At 42.1% G+C, this 20,636-nt stretch overlaps 1 protein-coding gene across 2 annotated transcripts in view; it reads left to right on the top strand.

Moving 5' to 3' along the window:
* Positions 1-19,848, top strand: part of l3mbtl3 (L3MBTL histone methyl-lysine binding protein 3) — a 45,966-nt gene extending 26,118 nt beyond the window's left edge. The window contains exons 19-22 of one of the 2 annotated variants that reach the window (XM_084148795.1): positions 5,815-5,903; positions 14,547-14,704; positions 14,807-14,869; positions 18,436-19,848. In XM_084148795.1, the coding sequence (XP_084004921.1) occupies positions 5,815-5,903; positions 14,547-14,704; positions 14,807-14,869; positions 18,436-18,579 (454 nt within the window). In that variant the 3' untranslated portion in view covers positions 18,580-19,848. Of the gene's footprint in view, positions 1-5,814; positions 5,904-14,543; positions 14,705-14,806; positions 14,870-18,435 lie in introns of both variants that reach the window. The other variant, XM_084148794.1, reaches the window with a different exon arrangement.
* Positions 19,849-20,636: the final 788 nt, after the last annotated feature.

The following is a 20,636-nucleotide window of genomic DNA, read 5'->3' as shown; positions in this document are numbered from 1 at the left end:
TGTGACTAGATTCATTTCTTATGTTTTGTGAATGCTGATTTCCTTAGTCCGAATTTGGCGTGGGGTGTTGCCCTTTTTATTAACATCCTTCAAGTGACCAACACGCAATTAAGGTGATTTTTAAAAAATGTTTTTTTTCTGGACTTAGCACCCCATTTATTACCACACAGAGAGAGCCACAGTCAGAGGAGTATAATTGAAGATTGCTGTAATTACCAAGTCTCTCTACAGCAGCTTCCCTGAGCTTTGTCAAACTGTCATCTGACTAATGCCTGCCTAATCTTGTCCACCAGCCAGCTCTCTCTCCCGGGGACGAGGTTAATGCCTGCCCTACAATTACAGTGGCTTGCGAAAGTATTCACCCCCCATGGCATTTTGTTGCCTTACAACCTGGAATTAAAATGGGTTTTTGGGGGGTTTGTATCATTTGATTTACACAACTTGCCTACCACTTTGAAGATGCAAAATATTTTTTATTGTGAAACAAACAAGAAACAAGACAAAAAAAACAGAACTTGAGCGTGCATAACTATTCACCCCCCCTCAAAGTCAATAATTTGTAGAGCCACCTTTTGCAGCAATTACAGCTGCAAGTCTCTTGGGGTATGTCTCTATAAGCTTGGCACTGGGATTTTTTGCCCATTCTTCAACGCAAAACTGCTCCAGCTCCTTCAAGTTGGATGGCTTCCACTGGTGTACAACAATCTGTAAGTCATACCACATATTCTCAATTGGATTGAGGTCTGGGCTTTGACTAGGCCATTCCAAGACATTTAAATGTTTTCCCTTAATCCACTCAAGTGTTGCTTTAGCAGTATGCTTAGGGTCATTGTCCTGCTGGAAGGTCTCAAATCTCTGGAAAAGACTGAAACAGGTTTCCCTCAAGAATTTCCCTGTATTTAGCGCCATCCATCATTCCTTCATTCTGACCAGTTTCCCAGTCCCTGCCGATGAAAAACATCCCCACAGCATGATGCTGCCACCATGCTTCACTGTGGTGATGGTGTTCTCGGGGTGATGAGAGGTATTGGGTTTGCGCCAGACATAGCGTTTTCCTTGATGTCCAAAAAGCTCAATTCTAGTCTCATCTGACCAGAGTACCTTCTTCCATATGTTTGGGGAGTCTCCCACATGCCTTTTGGCGAACACCAAACGTGTTTGCTTATTCATTTCTTTAAGCAATGGTTTTTTTAAAGTGGTCCTACGGACAGATGCTCCAATCTCCGCTGTGGATCTTTGCAGCTCTTTCAGGGTTATCTTTGGTCTCTTTGTTGCCTCTCTGATTAATGCCCTCCTTGACTGGTCCGTAAGTTTTGGTGGGCGGCCCTCTCTTGGCATGTTTGTTGTGGTGCCATATTCTTTCCATTTTTAATAATGGATTTAATGGTGCTCCGTGGGATGTTCAAAGTTTCTGATATTTTTTTATAACCCAACCCTGATCTGTACTTCTCCACAACTTTGTCCCTGACCTGTTTGGAGAGCTCCTTGATTTCAAGGTGCAACTTGCTTGGTGGTGCCCCTTGCTTAGTGGTGTTGCAGACTCTGGGGCCTTTCAGAACAGGTGTATATATACTGAGATCATGTGACAGATCATGTGACACTTAGATTGCACGAAGGTGGACTTTATTTAACTAATTATGTGACTTCTGAAGGTAATTGGTTGCACCAGATCTTGTTTAGGGGCTTCATAGCAAAGGGGGTGAATACATATGCACCACCACTTTTCCATTATTTATTTATTTGAATTTTTTGAAATAATAATTGTTTTCATTTCAATTCACCAATTTGGACTATTTTGTGTATGTCCATTACATGAAATCCAAATATTACAGGTTGTAATGCAACAAAATAGGAAATACGCCAAGGGGTATGAATACTTTTGCAAGGCACTGTACCTTCCTTTCATTGTGTTTATGTAAGGCATACTAGTAGAAGTCTCACCTCAAGCATACACTACCAAAACCATCATGCACTGTTTTCATCAGATTTAAATGAGTCATGTATGACATAATGCTGTTTCTCTTTTTATTTATTTTTTCAAACAATTAAATGTCATTATGAGCAGGTATTTACACTAATATGCACTCAATCCCATTTTACTATAAAGTTCTACTCCACATTCATGTCCCCAGAGATGTGTTGGCATTTCAGATAACTGATGGAATATGTGGGCAGCTTGATTTGTATAGGTTAACATTTGTGAAACTCACCAGACATCACTTCAATTCTTTAAATGTTAAACCTTATTTGCATAGATTAATTGGTTGTCCAGGGACTGGCACTAAGTTTTCTCTATTTTATTCAGTTTGGACCTTCTTTCAGTCCAATGCACACAACTATTTCTGCATACATACTATCTCTCCGCTGCAACTTGCCCATGCCTGCCCCCCCCCCCCCCCCCACACACACACACACACACACTTCTCCTTCACCCAAATTCAGATAGCTGATGTCCTGAAAGAGCTGCTAAATCTGGACCCCTACAAAAAGGGCTAGACAATCTGGACCCTTTCTTTCTAAAATTAGCCTCCGAAATTGTCGCAACCCCTATTACTAGCCTGTTCAACATCTCTTTCGTATCGTCTGAGATACCCAGAGATTGGAAAGCTGCCGCGGTCATCCCCCTCTTCAAAGGGGGTGACACTCTAGATCCAAACTGTTACAGACCTATATCCATTCTTCCCTGCCTTTCGAAAGTATTTGAAAGGCAAGTTAACAAACAGATCACCGACCATTTCGAATCCCACCGTACCTTCTCCGCTATGCAATCTGGTTTCCGAGCTGGTCATGGGTGCACCTCAGCCACGCTCAAGGTCCTAAACGATATAATAACAACAATCGATAAAAGACAGTACTGTGCAGCCGTCTTCATCGACCTGGCCAAGGCTTTTGACTCTGTCAATCACCGCATTCTTATTGGCAGACTAAATAGCCTTGGTTTCTCAAATGACTGCCTCGCCTGGTTCACCAATTACTTCTCAGATAGAGTTCAATGTGTCAAATCGGACGGCCTGTTGTCTGGACCTCTGGCAGTCTATATGGGGGACTGGTGACTCTCAGATCCACCTCTACGCAGACGACACCATTTTGTATACATCTGGCCCTTCACTGGACACTGTGTTAACAAACCCCCAAACGAGCTTCAATGCCATACAACACTCCTTCCGTAGCCTCCAACTGCTCTTAAATGCTAGTAAAACTAAATGCATGCTCTTCAATCGAACGCTGCTTGCACCCACCTGCCCGACTAGAATCACTACTCTCGGCGGGTCTGACTTAGAATATATGGACAACTACAAATACCTAGGTGTCTGGTTAGACCGTAAACTCTCCTTCCAGACTCACATTAAGCATCTCCAATCCAAAGTTAAATCTAGAAACGGCTTCCTATTTCGCTAAACAAAGCCTCCTTCACTCATGCTGCTAAACATGCCCTCGTAAAACTGACTATCCTACCGATCCTTGACTTCGGCGATGTCGTTTACAAAATAGCTTCCAACACTCTACTCAGCAAATTGGATGTAGTCTATCACAGTGCCATCCGTTTTGTCACCAAAGCCCCATATACTACCCACCATTGTGACCTGTACGCTCTCGTTGGCTGGCCCTCACTACATATTCGTCGCCAAACCCACTGGCTCCAGGTCATCTATAAATCACTTCTAGGCAAATCCCTGCCTTATCTTAGATCATTAGTCACCATAGTAACACCCACCCGTAGTATGCGTTCCAGCAGGTATATCTCACTGGTCATCCCCAAAGCCAACACCTCCTTTGGCCGCCATTCCTTCCAGTTCTCTGTTGCAAATGACTGGAACGAACTGCAAAAATCTCTGACGCTGGAGACACTTATCTCCCTCACTAACTTTAAGCATCAGTTGTCAGAGCAGCTTACTGATCACTGCACCTGTACACAGCCCATCTGTAATTAGCCCACCCAACTACCTCATCCCCATATTGATATTTACATTGTTATTTATTTTGCTCATTTGCACCCCAGTATCATCTTCTGCACATCTATCACTCCAGTGTTAATACTAAATTGTAATTTTTTTGCACTATGGCCTATTTATTGCCTTACCTCCGTAACTTTCTACATTTGCACACACTGTATATATATTTTATATTGTGTTATTGACTGTACGTTTTGTTTATTCCATATGTAACTCTGTGTTGTTGTTGTTTTTATCGCACTGCTTTGCTTTATCTTGGCCAGGTCGCAGTTGTAAATGAGAACTTGTTCTCAACTGGCTTACCTTTTTTATTTTATTTTTTACATGGAGAAGAGAGGAGACATAATGCCTTAGCTAAGTTTAATTTAGAGAGAAACTCAAGTCATCACCCTGTTATTTAGGAATTATCAAGACTAAATCAGAGCAGCATGTTGATTGAGTATGATTTAAAAGTGATTACAAGCTACATTGCATTTTCAAATCAAATCAAATCAAATTATATTGGCCACATGCGCCGAATACAACAGGTGCAGACATTACAGTGAAATGCTTACTTACAGCCCTTAACCAACAGTGCATTTATTTTTAATAAAAAAGTAAAATAAAACAACAACAAAAAAGTGTTGAGAAAAAAAGAGCAGAAGTAAAATAAAATAACAGTAAGGAGGCTATATATATATATACAGGGGGGTACCGGTGCAGAGTCAATGTGCGGGGGCACCGGCTAGTTGAGGTAGTTGAAGTAATATGTACATGTGGGTAGAGTTAAAGTGACTATGCATAAATAATTAACAGAGTAGCAGCAGCGTAAAAAGATGGGGTGGGGGGGCAGTGCAAATAGTCCGGGTAGCCATGATTAGCTGTTCAAGAGTCTTATGGCTTGGGGGTAGAAGCTGTTGAGAAGTCTTTTGGACCTAGACTTGGCACTCCGGTACCGCTTGCCGTGCGGTAGCAGAGAGAACAGTCTATGACTAGGGTGGCTGGAGTCTTTGACAATTTTGAGGGCCTTCCTCTGACACCGCCTGGTATAGAGGTCCTGGATGGCAGGAAGCTTGGCCCCAGTGATGTACTGGGCCGTACGTACTACCCTCTGTAGTGCCTTACGGTCGGAGGCCAAGCAGTTGCCATACCAGGCGGTGATGCAACCAGTCAGGATGCTCTCGATGGTACAGCTGTATAATTTTTTGAGGATCTGAGGACCCATGCCAAATCTTTTCAGTCTCCTGAGGGGGAATAGGCTTTGTCGTGCCCTCTTCACGACTGTCTTGGTGTGTTTGGACCATGATAGTTCGTTGGTGATGTGGACACCAAGGAACTTGAAGCTCTCAACCTGTTCCACTACAGCCCCGTCGATGAGAATGGGGGCGTGCTCAGTCCTCTTTTTTTTCCCTGTAGTCCACAATCATTTCCTTTGTCTTGGTCACGTTGAGGGAGAGGTTGTTATCCTGGCACCACACGGCCAGGTCTCTGACCTCCTCCTTATAGGCTGTCTCATCGTTGTCGGTGATCAGGCCTACCACTGTTGTGTCGTCAGCAAACTTAATGATGGTGTTGGAGTCGTGCCTGGCCATGCAGTCATGGGTGAACAGGGAGTACAGGAGGGGACTGAGCACGCACCCCTGAGGGGCCCCCGTGTTGAGGATCAGTGTGGCAGATGTGTTGTTACCTACCCTTACCACCTGGGGGCGGCCTGTCAGGAAGTCCAGTAGTAGTGACGGCTAGTATTTGAACATCTTGGAATGTACAGTGATAATCAATGAAGTAGTGACTCAATATGTCGTGAAAAGTTTTGTTTTCAAATTGTGTGATCCCAGTTCCTGCCCTGTCTGTGTGTCTCTATTGACCCCCTCCTCTCTCCCAGGGTTGGGCGGCCATGCAAGCAGAGGAAGGTAGAGGAGCCGGTGGAGGAGGGGATAAACAGTGAGGTGTCATGCATAATGGAAACCAAAGGTACTGTACTGTCTCTGAACAACATCCTATTCTTCCTATCATTCAAATAATTTAAGAGCATCAATGCACAGTGTCGATTCCTGGTACAGTCTGATCTATTGACTCCCAGTCATTACCCAGTGCCTTCCTTCACAGTATGAATCAGTAATGTAGATCCATCTCTCCCTCTGTCTTTTACTATGCTGAATGTCTTCACCTCTTGGGATGTCTCTCCCCTTATTCTGTGTCTTGCCAGAGCTAGGCACACGCTCTCAAAACAGTTTCACACAGTGTTATTATGTGGATGTTCATGTCTTTGGCACACGCTGAAATTATTTTAATTTCTTGTTTGTCGTCATTTAAGCCTAGCTCCTTTGGTTTCAGTTCATTTATTGAGAATTCTAATATTCCCATCCTCTCCAAATGAAACCAAACAGCACTGCATACCAAAACTGTCTTTACAGTGTAGTTTAAACCTAATCTAAAAACAATAGGGAAAACCTTAAAGCAATATGAATGACTCCCTCCTTCTACAGTACAGGACTGTGGATTCAGGGTTCTTTGTGTGATGTTCCAGTGTCAGAACATCCAAGGCTCTGAGTTCTCACTCCTCTGAAGGGATAGAAGACTACATAGCCAGTCATGAGAGTGAACCAGCAGCAAGCAGCAAACTGGAGGGGAATATTATTTGAATACAGAGACAGACAGAAGATGTTTTCCTGAAACAGACATCAAACGGCACTGACCTTTCTGACCGTTGGGGTGTCTGCCACTACTCTGTGTGTAGTAACTGTAAACAGCATGTATTTGATACACTGCCGATTTTGCAGGTTTTCCTACTTACAAAGCATGTAGAGGTCTGTAATTTTTATCATAGGTACACTTCAACTGTGAGAGACGGAATCTAAAACAAAAATCCAGAAAATCACATTGTATGATTTCTAAGTAATTAATCTGCATTTTATTGCATGACATAAGTATTTGATACATCAGAAAAGCAGAACTTAATATTTGGTACAGAAACCTTTGTTTGTAATTACAGTGATCATACGTTTCCTGTAGGTCTTGACCAGGTTTGCACACACTGCAGCAGGGATTTTGGCCCACTCCTCCATACAGACCTTCTCCAGATCCTTCAGGTTTCGGGGATGTCGGCAATACGGACTTTCAGCTCCCTCCAAAGGTTTTCTATTGGGTTCAGGTCTGGAGACTGGCTAGGCCACTCCAGGACCTTGAGATGCTTCTTACGGAGCCACTCCTTAGTTGCCCTGGCTGTGTGTTTCGGGTCGTTGTCATGCTGGAAGACCCAGCCACGACCCATCTTCAATGCTCTTACTGAGGGAAGGAGGTTGTTGGCCAAGATCTCGGGATACATGGTCCCATCCATCCTCCTCTCAATACGGTGCAGTCGTCCTGTCCCCTTTGCAGAATAGCATCCCCAAAGAATGATGTTTCCACCTCCATGCTTCACGGTTGGGATGGTGTTCTTGGGGTTGTACTCATCCTTCTTCTTCCTCCAAACATGGCGAGTGGAGTTTAGACCAAAAAGCTCTATTTTTGTCTCATCAGACCACATGACCTTCTCCCATTCCTCCTCTGGATCATCCAGATGGTCATTGGCAAACTTCAGACGGGCCTGGACATGCGCTGGCTTGAGCAGGGGGACCTTGCGTGCGCTGCAGGATTTTAATCCATGACGGCGTAGTGTGTTACTAATGGTTTTCTTTGAGACTGTGGTCCCAGCTCTTTTCAGGTCATTGACCAGGTCCTGCCATGTAGTTCTGGGCTGATCCCTCACCTTCCTCATGATCATTGATGCCCCACGAGGTGAGATCTTGCATGGAGCCCCAGACCGAGGGTGATTGACCATCATTTTGAACTTCTTCCATTTTCTAATAATTGCGCCAACAGTTGTTGCCTTCTCACCAAGCTGCTTGCCTATTGTCCTGTAGCCCATCCCAGCCTTGTGCAGGTCTACAATTTTGTTCAAACAGGTGCAGTTAATACAGGTAATGAGTGGAGAACAGGAGGGCTTCTTAAAGAAAAACTAACAGGTCTGTGAGAGCCGGAATTCTTACTGGTTGGTAAGTGATCAAATACTTAAGTCATGCAATAAAATGCAAATTAATTACTTTAAAATTTTACAAAAGATTTTTGTTTTAGATTTCGTCTCTCACAGTTGAAGTGTACCTATGATAAAAATTACAGACCTCTACATGCTTTGTAAGTAGGAAAACCTGCAAAATCGGCAGTGTATCAAATACATGTTCTCCCCACTGTATATGTTTCCGGGTGACATTGAATGACTGTCTCCCTCCTCTAGCTCCGTAAATGATGATGCTGGGTTAATTAGTCTATATATCTGCCTTGGACAGTAAAGACACTTTGTCTTTGATCACCTTCAGTAAGAAGTTTTCAAAGCTCCATCTCTCTCTGTGTCATTTTATATGGGTCCCTTTCATGTGATTATTCCTAGACCTATGCATCCTATACAGCAACAAATGCTCATTATTCTATTCATGTCTTCAGTTCTTATTTTCATTCTAATGCCTAGCATATTCAGTGGTGCCGCATGGAGCAGATAAATATGGACAAATCAACAACTTACAAAATAGATTTTATTGTAATCAAACATAATGCACGATTTTGGTTTTAAGTCCTGACCTGATAATTTTGATAATTAAAAAAATGCATTCATATTAACATTGATCATTGTATTATTAAAGCTAAATGTGATGATGAGTGAGTCTGATCACTCTACTGGAGATAAATAGATGAAGTGAAGTAGGCAATTGCTTCATCAACGCAGTAGAATCATAATATGGTCATGAGAGATTTTAGATCTGATTTCAAAGGGGTTTGCGATTAGAATCCCTAGAGTTGATTGACACACCGGTGCGTGAACCTAAATTACATAACAATCCACTGCATCCGCCAGTGCCACACTTCCACATCTGCGATGAAAAGTGGCAGAGCTAGAGCGGTGTTTGTCCAATCATGATATCCCGAAAATCAGTCTTCTCACGTAAACGTCTGTAGCGTCTGAACGGTTTGACGTACAAACCATTATGACCACTCTATGGAAAGGGGTGACTCTCACGAACACAATGTTCTCCGTTTTGCTCTACGACCCCCACAAGTGTCACGGGACTGGTCTGAAGGTAGCTGGTACCGGTTCAAAAAAACGAATGGAAGTATGAAGGTAGTTTTGTGCCTGCCCCAAAAAAGGGGTTAAATATGTGTACAAATAAAATAAAAATGCTACTTTTTTTTATATCTCCTAGATTAAGGACAGACACTTCAAAACCGTGTGTCTTACGATTCATTTTTGGGCTCTCCTTTTTGCCATTTATGAATGTGTTATTCAGTGCGTTTCTATGGGCTTTAGGTGAAAATTAATATTTAATTAAATAATTTTTTTATATATATTTTTGATACATAAAGGGGTCAGAAAATTCCAAATCAAATAGCGAAATGATCCATAGTATGACCATCTTAAAACAATTCCATATGTCAGATTATTTGAGTCAATTGGAGGTGTACCTGTGGATGTATTTCAAGGCCTACCTTCAAACTCAATGCCTCTTTGCTTGACATCATGGGAAAATCAAAAGAAATCGGCCAAGACCTCAGGAAAAAACACTATAGACCTCCACAAGTCTGGTACATCCTTGGGAGCAATTTCCAAATGCCTGAAGGTACCACATTCATCTATACAAACAATAGTACGCAAGTATAAACACCATGGGACCACGCAGCCGTCATACCGCTCAGAAGGAGACGCGTTCTGTTTCCTAGAGATGAACGTACTTTGGTGCAAAAAGTGCAAATCACTCCCAGAACAACAGCAAAGGACCTTGTGAAGATGCTGGAGGAAACAGGTACAAAAGTATCTATATCCACAATAAAACAAAGCCTATATCGACATAACCTGAAAGGCCGCTCAGCAAGGAAGGAGCCTCTGCTCAAAAACCGTCATAAAAAAGCCAGAATACGGTTTGCAATTGCACATGGGGACAAAGATCGTACTTTTTGGAGAAATGTCCTATGGTCTGATGAAACAAAAATAGAACTGTTTGGCCATAATGACCATCGTTATGTTTGGAGGAAAAAGGGGAATGCTTGCAAGCCAAAGAACACCATCCCAACCGTGAAGCACGGGGGTGGCAGCATCATGCTGTGGGGGTGCTTTGCTGCAGGAGGGACTGGTGCATTTCACAACATAGATGGCATCATGAGGAAGGAAAATTATGTGGATATATTGAAGCAACATCTCAAGACATCAGTCAGGAAGTTAAAGCTTGGTCACAAATGGGTCTTCCAAATGGACAATGACCCCAAGCATACTTCCAAAGTTGTGGCAAAATGGCTTAAGGATAACAAAGTCAAGGTATTGGAGTGGCCATCACAAAGCCCTGACCTCAATCCTATAGAAAATGTGTGGGCAGAACTGAAAAAGCGTGTGCGAGCAAGGAGGCCTGCAAACCTGACTCAGTTACACCAGCTCTGTCAGGAGGAATGGGCCAAAATTCACCCACCTTATTGTGGGAAGCTTGTGGAAGGCTACCCGAAACATTTGACCCAAGTTAAACAATTTAAAGGCAATGCTACCAAATACTAATTGAGTGTATGTAAACTTCTGACCCACTGGGAATGTGATTAAAGAAATAAAACATTCTCTCTACTATTATTCTGACATTTCACATTCTTAAAATAAAGTGGTGATCCTAACTGACCTAAGACAGGGATTTTTTACTAGGATTAAATTTCAGGAATTGTGAAAACTTAGTTTAAATGTATTTGGCTAAGGTGTATGTAAACTTCCGACTTCAACTGTACATGCTGATAGCCTAGAACAAATGTTATGGATAGAATGTGCACTTTTCAATTGGGTGGACTGCAACTACAAAAAACATTGCCATAGCCTGTAGTAAAATCAAGAGCATGTTCAGTGGGTTGCAAAAGGTTTTCTAAACGTATCCCAAACTTCCAACTGTTTCAAATATTTTGGCTAAGGTGACTTCAACTGTATATATACACACACACAGTATATATATTCTAGATTTAATGAGTAGTGATCATTCTCTAACATGCATATGCAGGAGTAACACCCAGTGCCTCCCAGGTATTTACTCAGCAGAATGGCGAGTGAAGACTCTTCCAGAAAATACTCCCCCATTTCTCTGAAACGTGAATATTAATGTCCTTGGGGTGTTTGTTCATAAGCGAACAACTGTTTCTCCGTCATCCAAAGTAAAGTTGCATGAAGTTGCTGTGTCACAACTGTCACCTCATTAAATGTATACTAAAGAATTATGACCCATGAGTCTGTGACTGTGACCTTTGCTATTGGCCGAAACCTCTCTAATTGGTCCTGACTGTAATTGCTTCCCTCTCTTGCTACAGTATATTAGTTCCTACATTAAAAAAAAAACGATGTATGTACAGGACCAGTGAGGAGTTTGGACACACCTACTCATTCAAGGGTTTTTCTTTATTTTTACTATTTTCTACATTGTAGAATAATAGTGAAGACATCAAAACTATGAAATAACACATATGGAATCATGTAGTAACCATAAAAGTGTTAACAAATAAATAAATAAAATCTATTTGAGATTCTTCAAAGTAGCCACCCTTTGCCTTGATGACAGCTTTGCACACGCTTGGCATTCTCTCAACCAGCTTCATGAGGTAGTCACCTGGAATGCATTTAAATTAACAGGTGTGCCTTCTTAAAAGTTAATTTGTGGAATTTCTTTACTTCTTAATGCGTTTGAGCCAATCAGTTGTGTTGTGACAAGGTAGGGGTGGTATACAGAAGATAGCCCTATTTGGTAAAAAACCAAGTCCATATTATGGCAAGAACAGCTCAAATAAGCAAAGAGAAACGACAGTCCATCATTACTTTAAGACATGAAGGTCAGTCAATCCGGATCATTTCAAGAACTTTAAAGGTTTCTTCAAGTGCAGTCGCAAAAACCATCCATCGCTATGATGAAACTGGCACTCATGAGGACCGCCACAGGAAAGGAAGACCCAGAGTTACCTCTGCTGCAGAGGATAAGTTCATTAGAGTTACCAGCCTCAGAAATTTCAGCCCAAATAAATGCTTCACAGAGTTTAAGTAACAGACACAGCTAAACATCAACTGTTCAGAGGAGACTGCGTGAATCAGGCCTTCATGGTCGAATTGCTGCAAAGAAACCACTACTAAAGGACACCAATAATAAGAAGAGACTTGCTTGGACCAAGAAACACAAGCAATGGACATTAGAGTAGGTGAACGGTGCTTTGTTGGTAACACTGTCTGTGATTTATTTAGAATTCATAGCACACTTAACCAGCATGGCTACCACAGCATTCTGCAGCAATACGCCATCCAATCTGGTTTGCGCTTAGTGGCACTATCATTTGTTTTTCAACAGGACAATGACCCAACACACCTCCAGGCTGTGTAAGGGCTATTTGACCAAGAAGGAGAGTGATTGAGTGCTGCATCAGATGACCTGGCCTCCACAGTCACCCGACCTCAACCCAATTGAGATGGTTTGGGATGAGTTGGACTGCAGAGTGACGGAAAAGCAACAAGTGCTCAGTATATGTGGGAACTCCTTCAAGACTGTTGGAAAAGCATTCCAGGTGAAGCTGGTTGAGAGAATGCCAAGAGAGTGCAAAGCTGTCATCAAGGCAAAGGGTGGCTACTTTGAAGAATCTAAAATATAAAATGTGTTTTGATTTCTTTAACACTTTTTTGGTTACTACATGATTCCATATGTGTTATTTCATAGTTTTGATGTCTTCACTATTATTCTACGATGTAAAAATAAATAAAAAACCTTGAATGAGTAGGTGTGTTCAAACTTTTGACTGGTACTGTATTTGTGTCTTTCGGAAGGGTTGGGTTAAAAGCGGAAGTCAAATTTCGGTTGGACCTTGTGTGCAATTAACCAGTAAAGTGATCTTAATCTTAATCTCTCTAGATGTGTTCCTCCCCAGGAAAAATTTCTTTGTGTTCCATCAATTACTCTCAAGACATCACCATTTTTCACTTCACTTGAATTGAATTGTCATGACCAATTATCAGGAGATAAACGTTGGAAGATGCTCAAAGCTGTGTTTATGCCTGGAGCAAAGAAACAGTCAGCATTAACTCACTATCTGATTAGACTGATTCGCGCAGCTTCCTTATATGGTTAGGAGTGAGCGGCAAGCATCTGCATTCTGTTTCTTCTAACCTTTCCAAATACTTCCATCAGATGAAATAATATAAAATTACAACAGGTGTAGACCTTACAGTGAAATGCTTACTTACAAGCCCTTAACCAACAATGTAGTTTTAAGAAAAATAAGTGATAAGTAAAAAATAAATAATAATAATAATAATAATAATAATAATGAAAGAGCAGCAGTAAAATAACAGTAGCGAGGCTATATACAGGGGGTACCGGTACGGAGTCCATGTGCCGGGGAACAGGTTAGTCGAGGTAATTTAGGTAATATGTACATGTAGGTAGAGTTAAAGTCACTATGCATAGATAATAAACAGAGAGTAGCAACAGCGTAAAAGATGGGGTGGGTGGGGGCACAATGCAAATAGTCCGGGTAGCCATTTGATTAGCTGTTCAGGAGTCTTTATGGCTTGGGGGTAGAAGCTCTTAAGAAGCCTTTTGGACCTAGACTTGGCACTCCGGTACCGCTTGCCGTGCGGTAGCAGAGAGAACAGTCTATGACTAGGGTGGCTGGAGTCTTTGACATTTTTTAGGGCCTTCCTCTGACACCGCCTAGTATAGAGGTCCTGGATGGCAGGAAGCTTGGCCCCAGTGATGTACTGAGCCGTACACACTACCCTCTGTAGTGCCTTGCAGTCGGAGGCCGAGCAGTTGCCATACCAGGCAGTGATGCAACCAGTCAGGATGCTCTCGATGGTGCAGCTGTAGAACTTTTTGAGGATCTGAGGACCCAAGCCAAATCTTTTCAGTCTCCTAAGGGGGAATAGGCTTTGTCGTGCCCTCTTCACGACTGTCTTGGTGTGTTTGGACCATGATAGTTTGTTGGTGATGTGGAAACCAAGGAACTTGAAGCTCTCAACCTGCTCCACTACAGCCCCGTCGATGAGAATGGGGGTGTGCTTGGTCCTCTTCTTTTTCCTGTAGTCCACAATCATCTCCTTTGTCTTGATCATGTTGAGGGAGAGGTTGTTATCCTGGCACCACACGGCCAGGTCTCTGTCCTCCTCCTTATAGGCTGTCTCATCGTTGTCGGTGATCAGGCCTACCACTGTTGTGTCGTCGGCAAACTTAATGATGGTGTTGGAGTTGTGCCTGGCCATGCAGTCATGGGTGAACAGGGAGTACAGGAGGGGACTGAGCACGCACCCCTGAGGGGCCCCCGTGTTGAGGATCAGCGTGGCAGATGTGTTATTACCTACCGTTTCCACCTGGGGGCGGCCTGTCAGGAAGTACAGGATCCAGTTGTAGAGGAAGGTATTTAGTCCCAGGGTCCTTAGCTTAGTGATGAGCTTTGAGGGCAATATGGTGATTACTTTAGTATCAAGCTGTTTATCTTCAGGTAACCACAGCAACAAATTCCTTGCTTTTTTCAAAGTAAGTGAATTCATTTGAGGATTTTTGTATGTTTATTTCCTTCCCTTCCCTACAGTAGAGCTGACACTACAACAAGCCCTTCACCAGTCAGTGTTCATGCCATGCACTTCGCCATCCCCTAGCAGCACTCCTTTCTGTTGGGACCAGCACAGCAAGCTACTGCCCACTGTGGCTGGCATCACTTCAAGCAAAGTAGCTTCGTGGACAGTGGAGGAGGTAATGGATGATTTACATTGTCATTACAATGTTGCTTGCTGTGCAGTGACTTTGCTGTTCATTTGAATAACTGTACTAACCATGATGTCCAATGTGTTACAGGTGATTGAGTTCATCCAAGGTCTTCCAGGCTGTAAGGAACACGTGCACACATTCAGAGATGAGGTACAGTTTCAATACAGTACATGCAGCTAACCACTGATACATACAGACACACATGCCAGTAGTGGTCGGTGCTGTTTAAGATGAGTGGAGACTATTTTCTTTTAAATAATCATGGCATAATCTCTATTACAGCATATTGAATGACTCTCATTCATATTCCATTCACCCAGGTCAATGTAACATCGATAGGTTTAGGCCACTACATGATATTTGAATTTTCCCTATACCCATCATGAGGTTGCTACAACCTAGCCTATGAATGAAAGTTTACATCGTAAGTGCACTATCCCGTGCAAATCGTCATCCCTGTGTTTTGAGGGATATTACCTGCACCCAGTTTGGGGAAGAACATGGGAACAAATTGATGCTTAAATCAAAGTGCTATGCACGTAGCCTACAGATTATCTGTTTTGTCATATATCACATTTCCTAGTGCCCTACTTCTCTTTTAAATGATGAAGTGGATGATATTGTGCCAATGAATTTATAAATTGCCAAATACACTATAAATACAAAAGTATGTGAACACCCCTTCAAATTAGTGGAATCAGCTATTTCAGTCACACCCGTTGCTGACAGTTGTATAAAGCACACAGCCATGCAATCTCCATAGACAAACATTGGCAGTAGAATGGCCTTACTGAAGAGATCGGTGAGTTTCAACGTGGTACCGTCATAGAATGCCACCTTTCCAACAAGTCAGTCCGTCAAATTTCTGCCCTGCTAGAGCTTCCCCGGTCAACTGTTATTGCTGTTATTGTGAAGTGGAAACGTCTAGGAGCAACAACGGCTCAGCCGCAAAGTGGTAGGCCACACAAGCTCGCAGAACGGGACCGCCGAGTGCTGAAGCGCGCAGCATGTAAAAATAATCTGTTCTCGGTTGCAACACTCACTACCGAGTTCCAAACAGTCTCTGGAAGCAACGTAAGCACAATAACTGTTCGTCGGGAGTTTCATGAAATGGGTTTCCATGGCTGAGCAGCCGCACTCAAGACTAAGATCACCATGCGCAATGCCAAGAGTCAGCTGGAGTGCTGTAAAGCTCGTCGCCATTGGACTCTGGAGCAGTGGATATGCATTCTCTGGAGTGATGAATCACGCTTCGCCATCTGGCAGTCCAACGGACGAATCTGGGTTTGCCAGATGCCAGGAGAACGCTACCTGCCCGAATGCATATTGCCAATTGTAACGTTAAGTGGAGGAGTAATAATGGTCTGGGACTGTTTTTCATGGTTTGGGCTAGGCCCCTTAGTTCCAGTGAAGGGAAATCTTAACGCTACAGCATACAATTACATTCTAGACGATTCTGTGCTCCCAACTTTGTTTGGGGAAGGCCCTTTCCTGTTTCAGTATGACAATGCCCCCATGACAACGCAAGGTCCATACAGAAATGGTTTGTCGAGATCAGTTTGGAAGAACTTCACTGGCCTGCACAGAGCCCTGACCTCAACCCCATCGAGCACCTTTGGGATGAATTGGAACGCTGACTGCGAGCCAGGCCTAATCGCCCAACATCAGTGCCCGACCTCACTAATGCTCTTGTGGCTGAATGGAAGCAAGTAACCGCAGCAATGTTCCAACATGTAGTGGAAAGCTTTCCAAGAAGTGTGGAGGCTGTTATAGCAGCAGAGGGGGCACCAACTCCATATAAATGCCCATGATTTTGGAATGAGATGTTCGACGAGCAGGTGTCCACATATTTTTGGTTGTGTAGTGTACGTCATGTAATTAAATGTCTGCATAGGTTACAGTTCATGGTTCTTATTGATACGCATGATTATTTTGACTTTCTCCGAACTGAAGGCCATTAGCCCAATATTAGGCTATCCCTAGACATTTGAAATATCGTCACGCTTAGAAGAGCCTCCAGGCTTCCGTCATAATGGTAAATTGTGAATGAGGAAAAAAAAGAATTACAGGGGCAGTTTGGTAAAACTAATCCCTTCCGAATCAACCACTGTAAAAACGGACATGCTGGTGTAATAATTACTTAACTGACGTCCTATAGTATTACTAGTCCCGTGCGAATAGGGCTTATGGAAGGGGGTGAGAACCACGAGCCTCCTAGGTTTTGTATTGAAGTCAATGTACCCAGAGGAGGACGGAAACTAGCTGTCCTCCGGCTACACCATGTTGCTACCCTACAGAGTGCTGTTGAGGCTACTGTAAACCTTCATTGAAAAACAGTTCGTTTTAATCAATTATTTGGTGACGTAAATATATTTAGTATAGTTTTATCTAAAAAGGATAACGTTTTTAATATTTCACTATTTTATTTTTCTGAAATTCACTGAGGAGGATGGTCCTTACCTTCCTCCTCTAAGGAGCCTCCACTGACACACACACACACACACAGATCCCATTTTGTTGTCATCGGATGCATTACCTTCACATTATCCTTCATAATGGTGTGATCTCCTTATCTGTGTCTGCCTCAGAGTTTAAGTGCCTCTGCAAAACGCACCAATGGATGTTATGTAACTTTTAAATGACAACTTTTATTCATGCAGTGTAATAGAGTTGTAAGGGTTGTAGGAGTTCAGTAGTTCAACTAACAGTCCTTAGAGATACATGTCGGCATATTGATAATTGCTGTGTCCATGAACCTCTCTACTTGAGGCAGTGGGTCAATGGGGAAAATAATGAATATGCTGGCAGCTTGATTGACATCCATGAATGGAGTCACTTTATAGAACTGTTAACGACTAAAGGATTACCCAGCTGTTCCAATGGCTAATAAAGGCAACTGAAGACAAATATTTCTCTGGAGCTAAATTGAGTGGTGGAAGTGGTTATGAATAAGACATGCAGTACTAGTCCCTGACTGACTGACTGATTGATTGACTGAGGACTGCAAACAGAGCAGCTGTCACTAGAAACAGCTGTCACACAGTCTGCTGGTGGACACCTGATTCACTCTCATATGTCCCCCATCATTTCATCCTCTCCCATCAAACCAGAGTATTTTCAGCTCCAGAAACAAAGACTTGGATTGAGGATAGGTAGTCTTTGGTAATATTTTCTATAAATTGGTGTATTGTGTTAATCTTCAGATAATATCTTAAAAATATTATTGATTGTATTGCCTTTGTGACGCAATAAAAATAATTGTTGACAACAAAAACATTTAATAACTTAATTGTCCCAGAGGCCTGTGGTTTAAGGCAAAAAAGTGTACTTTGATTCGCACACTCAAATAGGCCTATCTCTACAGATTATCCAAGTCATTAAACACAGGAAATTCTTCTCATGGTTCTCATGAAATTATGTTCATGTTGTGCCTTTCTGTCAGCGGTAATAGCGGTTGATGTTACGACAGGTTGTTAAAGGTAGAATATGACTCAACCTCTGAATATCACCCCCTCTAATGAGGCATGAACATTTGCATCACCCTCATGGTGGAGAATCCTTAAAAACCCTTGCTTTGAAGTGAATTCTAAGCTGCCTGCTATGTGAATGTGGAAACATATTCCTTAGGCAAAAATGGTCATTAGGAAAGCGCTTTGATGGTGTCCATTTTAAAATGTGAGACTTCTCTAACTCTTCCCTCCCATGTTTTTGTCCAGCAAATAGATGGTGAAGCCTTCCTGCTGTTGACCCAGGTTGACTTGGTGAAGATCATGAGCATCAAGCTGGGTCCAGCCATTAAGATCTACAACTCCATCTTAATGTTCAAGACGGCGGAGGAATCTGCATGTAATGAGCTCTAACGAAGGTGGGAGGCCACTATTTTTTACCCTTAGGAGGAGGTCTACAGACAAAGGATGTGAAGCACAAAGAACCGTCCTTCCCAGAGGATGTATCTCATGCAAACTGAATTGCACAAGTAATTTTTTTTAAGACAACCATATTGCATACTGAGAATCTCCAATATGATTGGCTCATTGAAGAAATGTCATTTTCATTTTTTTATATTAGTGTTGGCGTGGTGCCATGAGGCTGTTCGACTATAGTTTATCATCCTTCAGATTTCCTTTAGTGCATCACAATCAGCAACGTTTCATGTAGAAAGTCCCATCTGCACAGGGTCTCTGGTATTATAGAAGATTATTGGCTTTAGCTGTTCCAGTCTCTCTGGGATGCCGATGTCATAGAGGTCAGAAAGATTCTAACTGAGAATGGAGGCTCAGTGATTCCCCAGGTGAGTGGCACAGAGAAATAAATACATTCATGAGAAAGTCATCATGATTTTTGATCCTTGTCACTTCTGTCTGGCTGCTGGGGTGGTGGTGCTGCAGGAGAAGGCTGTATATTTCAACCGACACGAGAAAGGGATTTTTATTCTGTCACCAAACCAACAGGGGCACCCTACTGTAATAATTCAATGCACCAGGCCCTGCATTTAATTTCCCCATGGTAAATGCCCCCAACTGTTATGTTTTATGGATAGCCATATACAGTACCTGTATAAAGACCAACGTGGGTCATCTTGGTCTGGTTTCTCTCTCCTTTGTACTGTACAGTCACCTCATCAGTACTGTTCAGGCCCTCTGAAGCAGTGGCAAGTGTATGTTTACTTTAATGTGCTAAACCCAGGGAATGGGTTTGGTTGATTGAATCAAATAAAAAATAAATAAAAGGCTATCTATATGGACAAGGGTATTTCTTCATGTGGACAATTGTTCACAATTGTTTATTTATGTACTGCAATTTAAAGCAATTGTTAAATATAATTGAATAGGTACATTGCTGATCATCTCAAAGAGCATACTTAGTGCTCTTTAAATAATGTTGACCGTAATATGCTATTTCAATTTGCTTTACCGAAGCCTAAAGAGAACAAAATGTTGGTTTATGTTTTCCTGTTATTTATTTAAATATGCTTTTTTTCCCTTCTCATACCGGTGGGTGAGACTGCTGTGTGCAGAATTATGCAAAATAATGTAAATGGGAAAGAGCTTGCCATTTCTGAAGCTAAATAATGATGAAGCCTTTATTCCACCTGTATTGATTCACTAATAAATACAATGAGAAGTACACTAAGGCTGCCTCTTGTGTTACTGTTAAGTCTACTTGTGTCCCAGGTGTTACCTCTGTCTCAAGTTCTCCTTCCAGTGTACACTAAAGCCACTTTTGCTTTGTTGAAGTGTTCAGTGCCAGAATATTATGCATATTTTATTCATCTCACTAATCTCAAATAATTGTCACATCCTGTCACACAGTGCTATATTTTTCTATTTGCACCTTGTCAGATTTATCACCCTAAGAATGGAAATATAATTCACTTGTTCTATTTTCATGCAGTGAAAGTAGAGACATTTCCCTTTTGCATGGTTCAACACAATCTTTTATTTTCTAGTATTTGTTATTATATCTACAAATCATCTGACAACTGTTTGATCATTGTGTCGGTGCTCCATTCTTCTAAATCGCCTCAAACTAAGAATCTAAGCTGGAATGTTTGTCAAGGGATCATTGTCTTTGATGTGTTTTGTCTCGAACAGGATTGCAGATGAAAAATGTATTATTTACTGCAAAGCATAAAGATATTTTCAACAGAATTTAGAAATAGGCATCACCACAGATTCCTGATTATCTATATGGTTTCACTTAATTCATTGTTTGGTGCTAAGGAAAGTGTTCAGTACATACTCCGTTATTGAATAGCCTTTTCCCATGGAGGACTCTAGATTAGGTTGGTTACTTACAGATGACTAGTTTTAGGGGGAATATTTCATTTTACCCTAAAAAGGCAGATAGCTGTAGAAAAACAGTATGAGCGTCAATTGTCTCCAATACCTCTGCAGCCAGTTGTTGGTATCTTCTG

The sequence above is a fragment of the Coregonus lavaretus genome (assembly GCF_964263955.1).
Source record: "Coregonus lavaretus genome assembly, chromosome: 31".
In the NCBI taxonomy this organism is placed as follows: domain Eukaryota; kingdom Metazoa; phylum Chordata; class Actinopteri; order Salmoniformes; family Salmonidae; genus Coregonus; species Coregonus lavaretus.
This window is presented reverse-complemented; position numbering and strand designations above follow the sequence as displayed.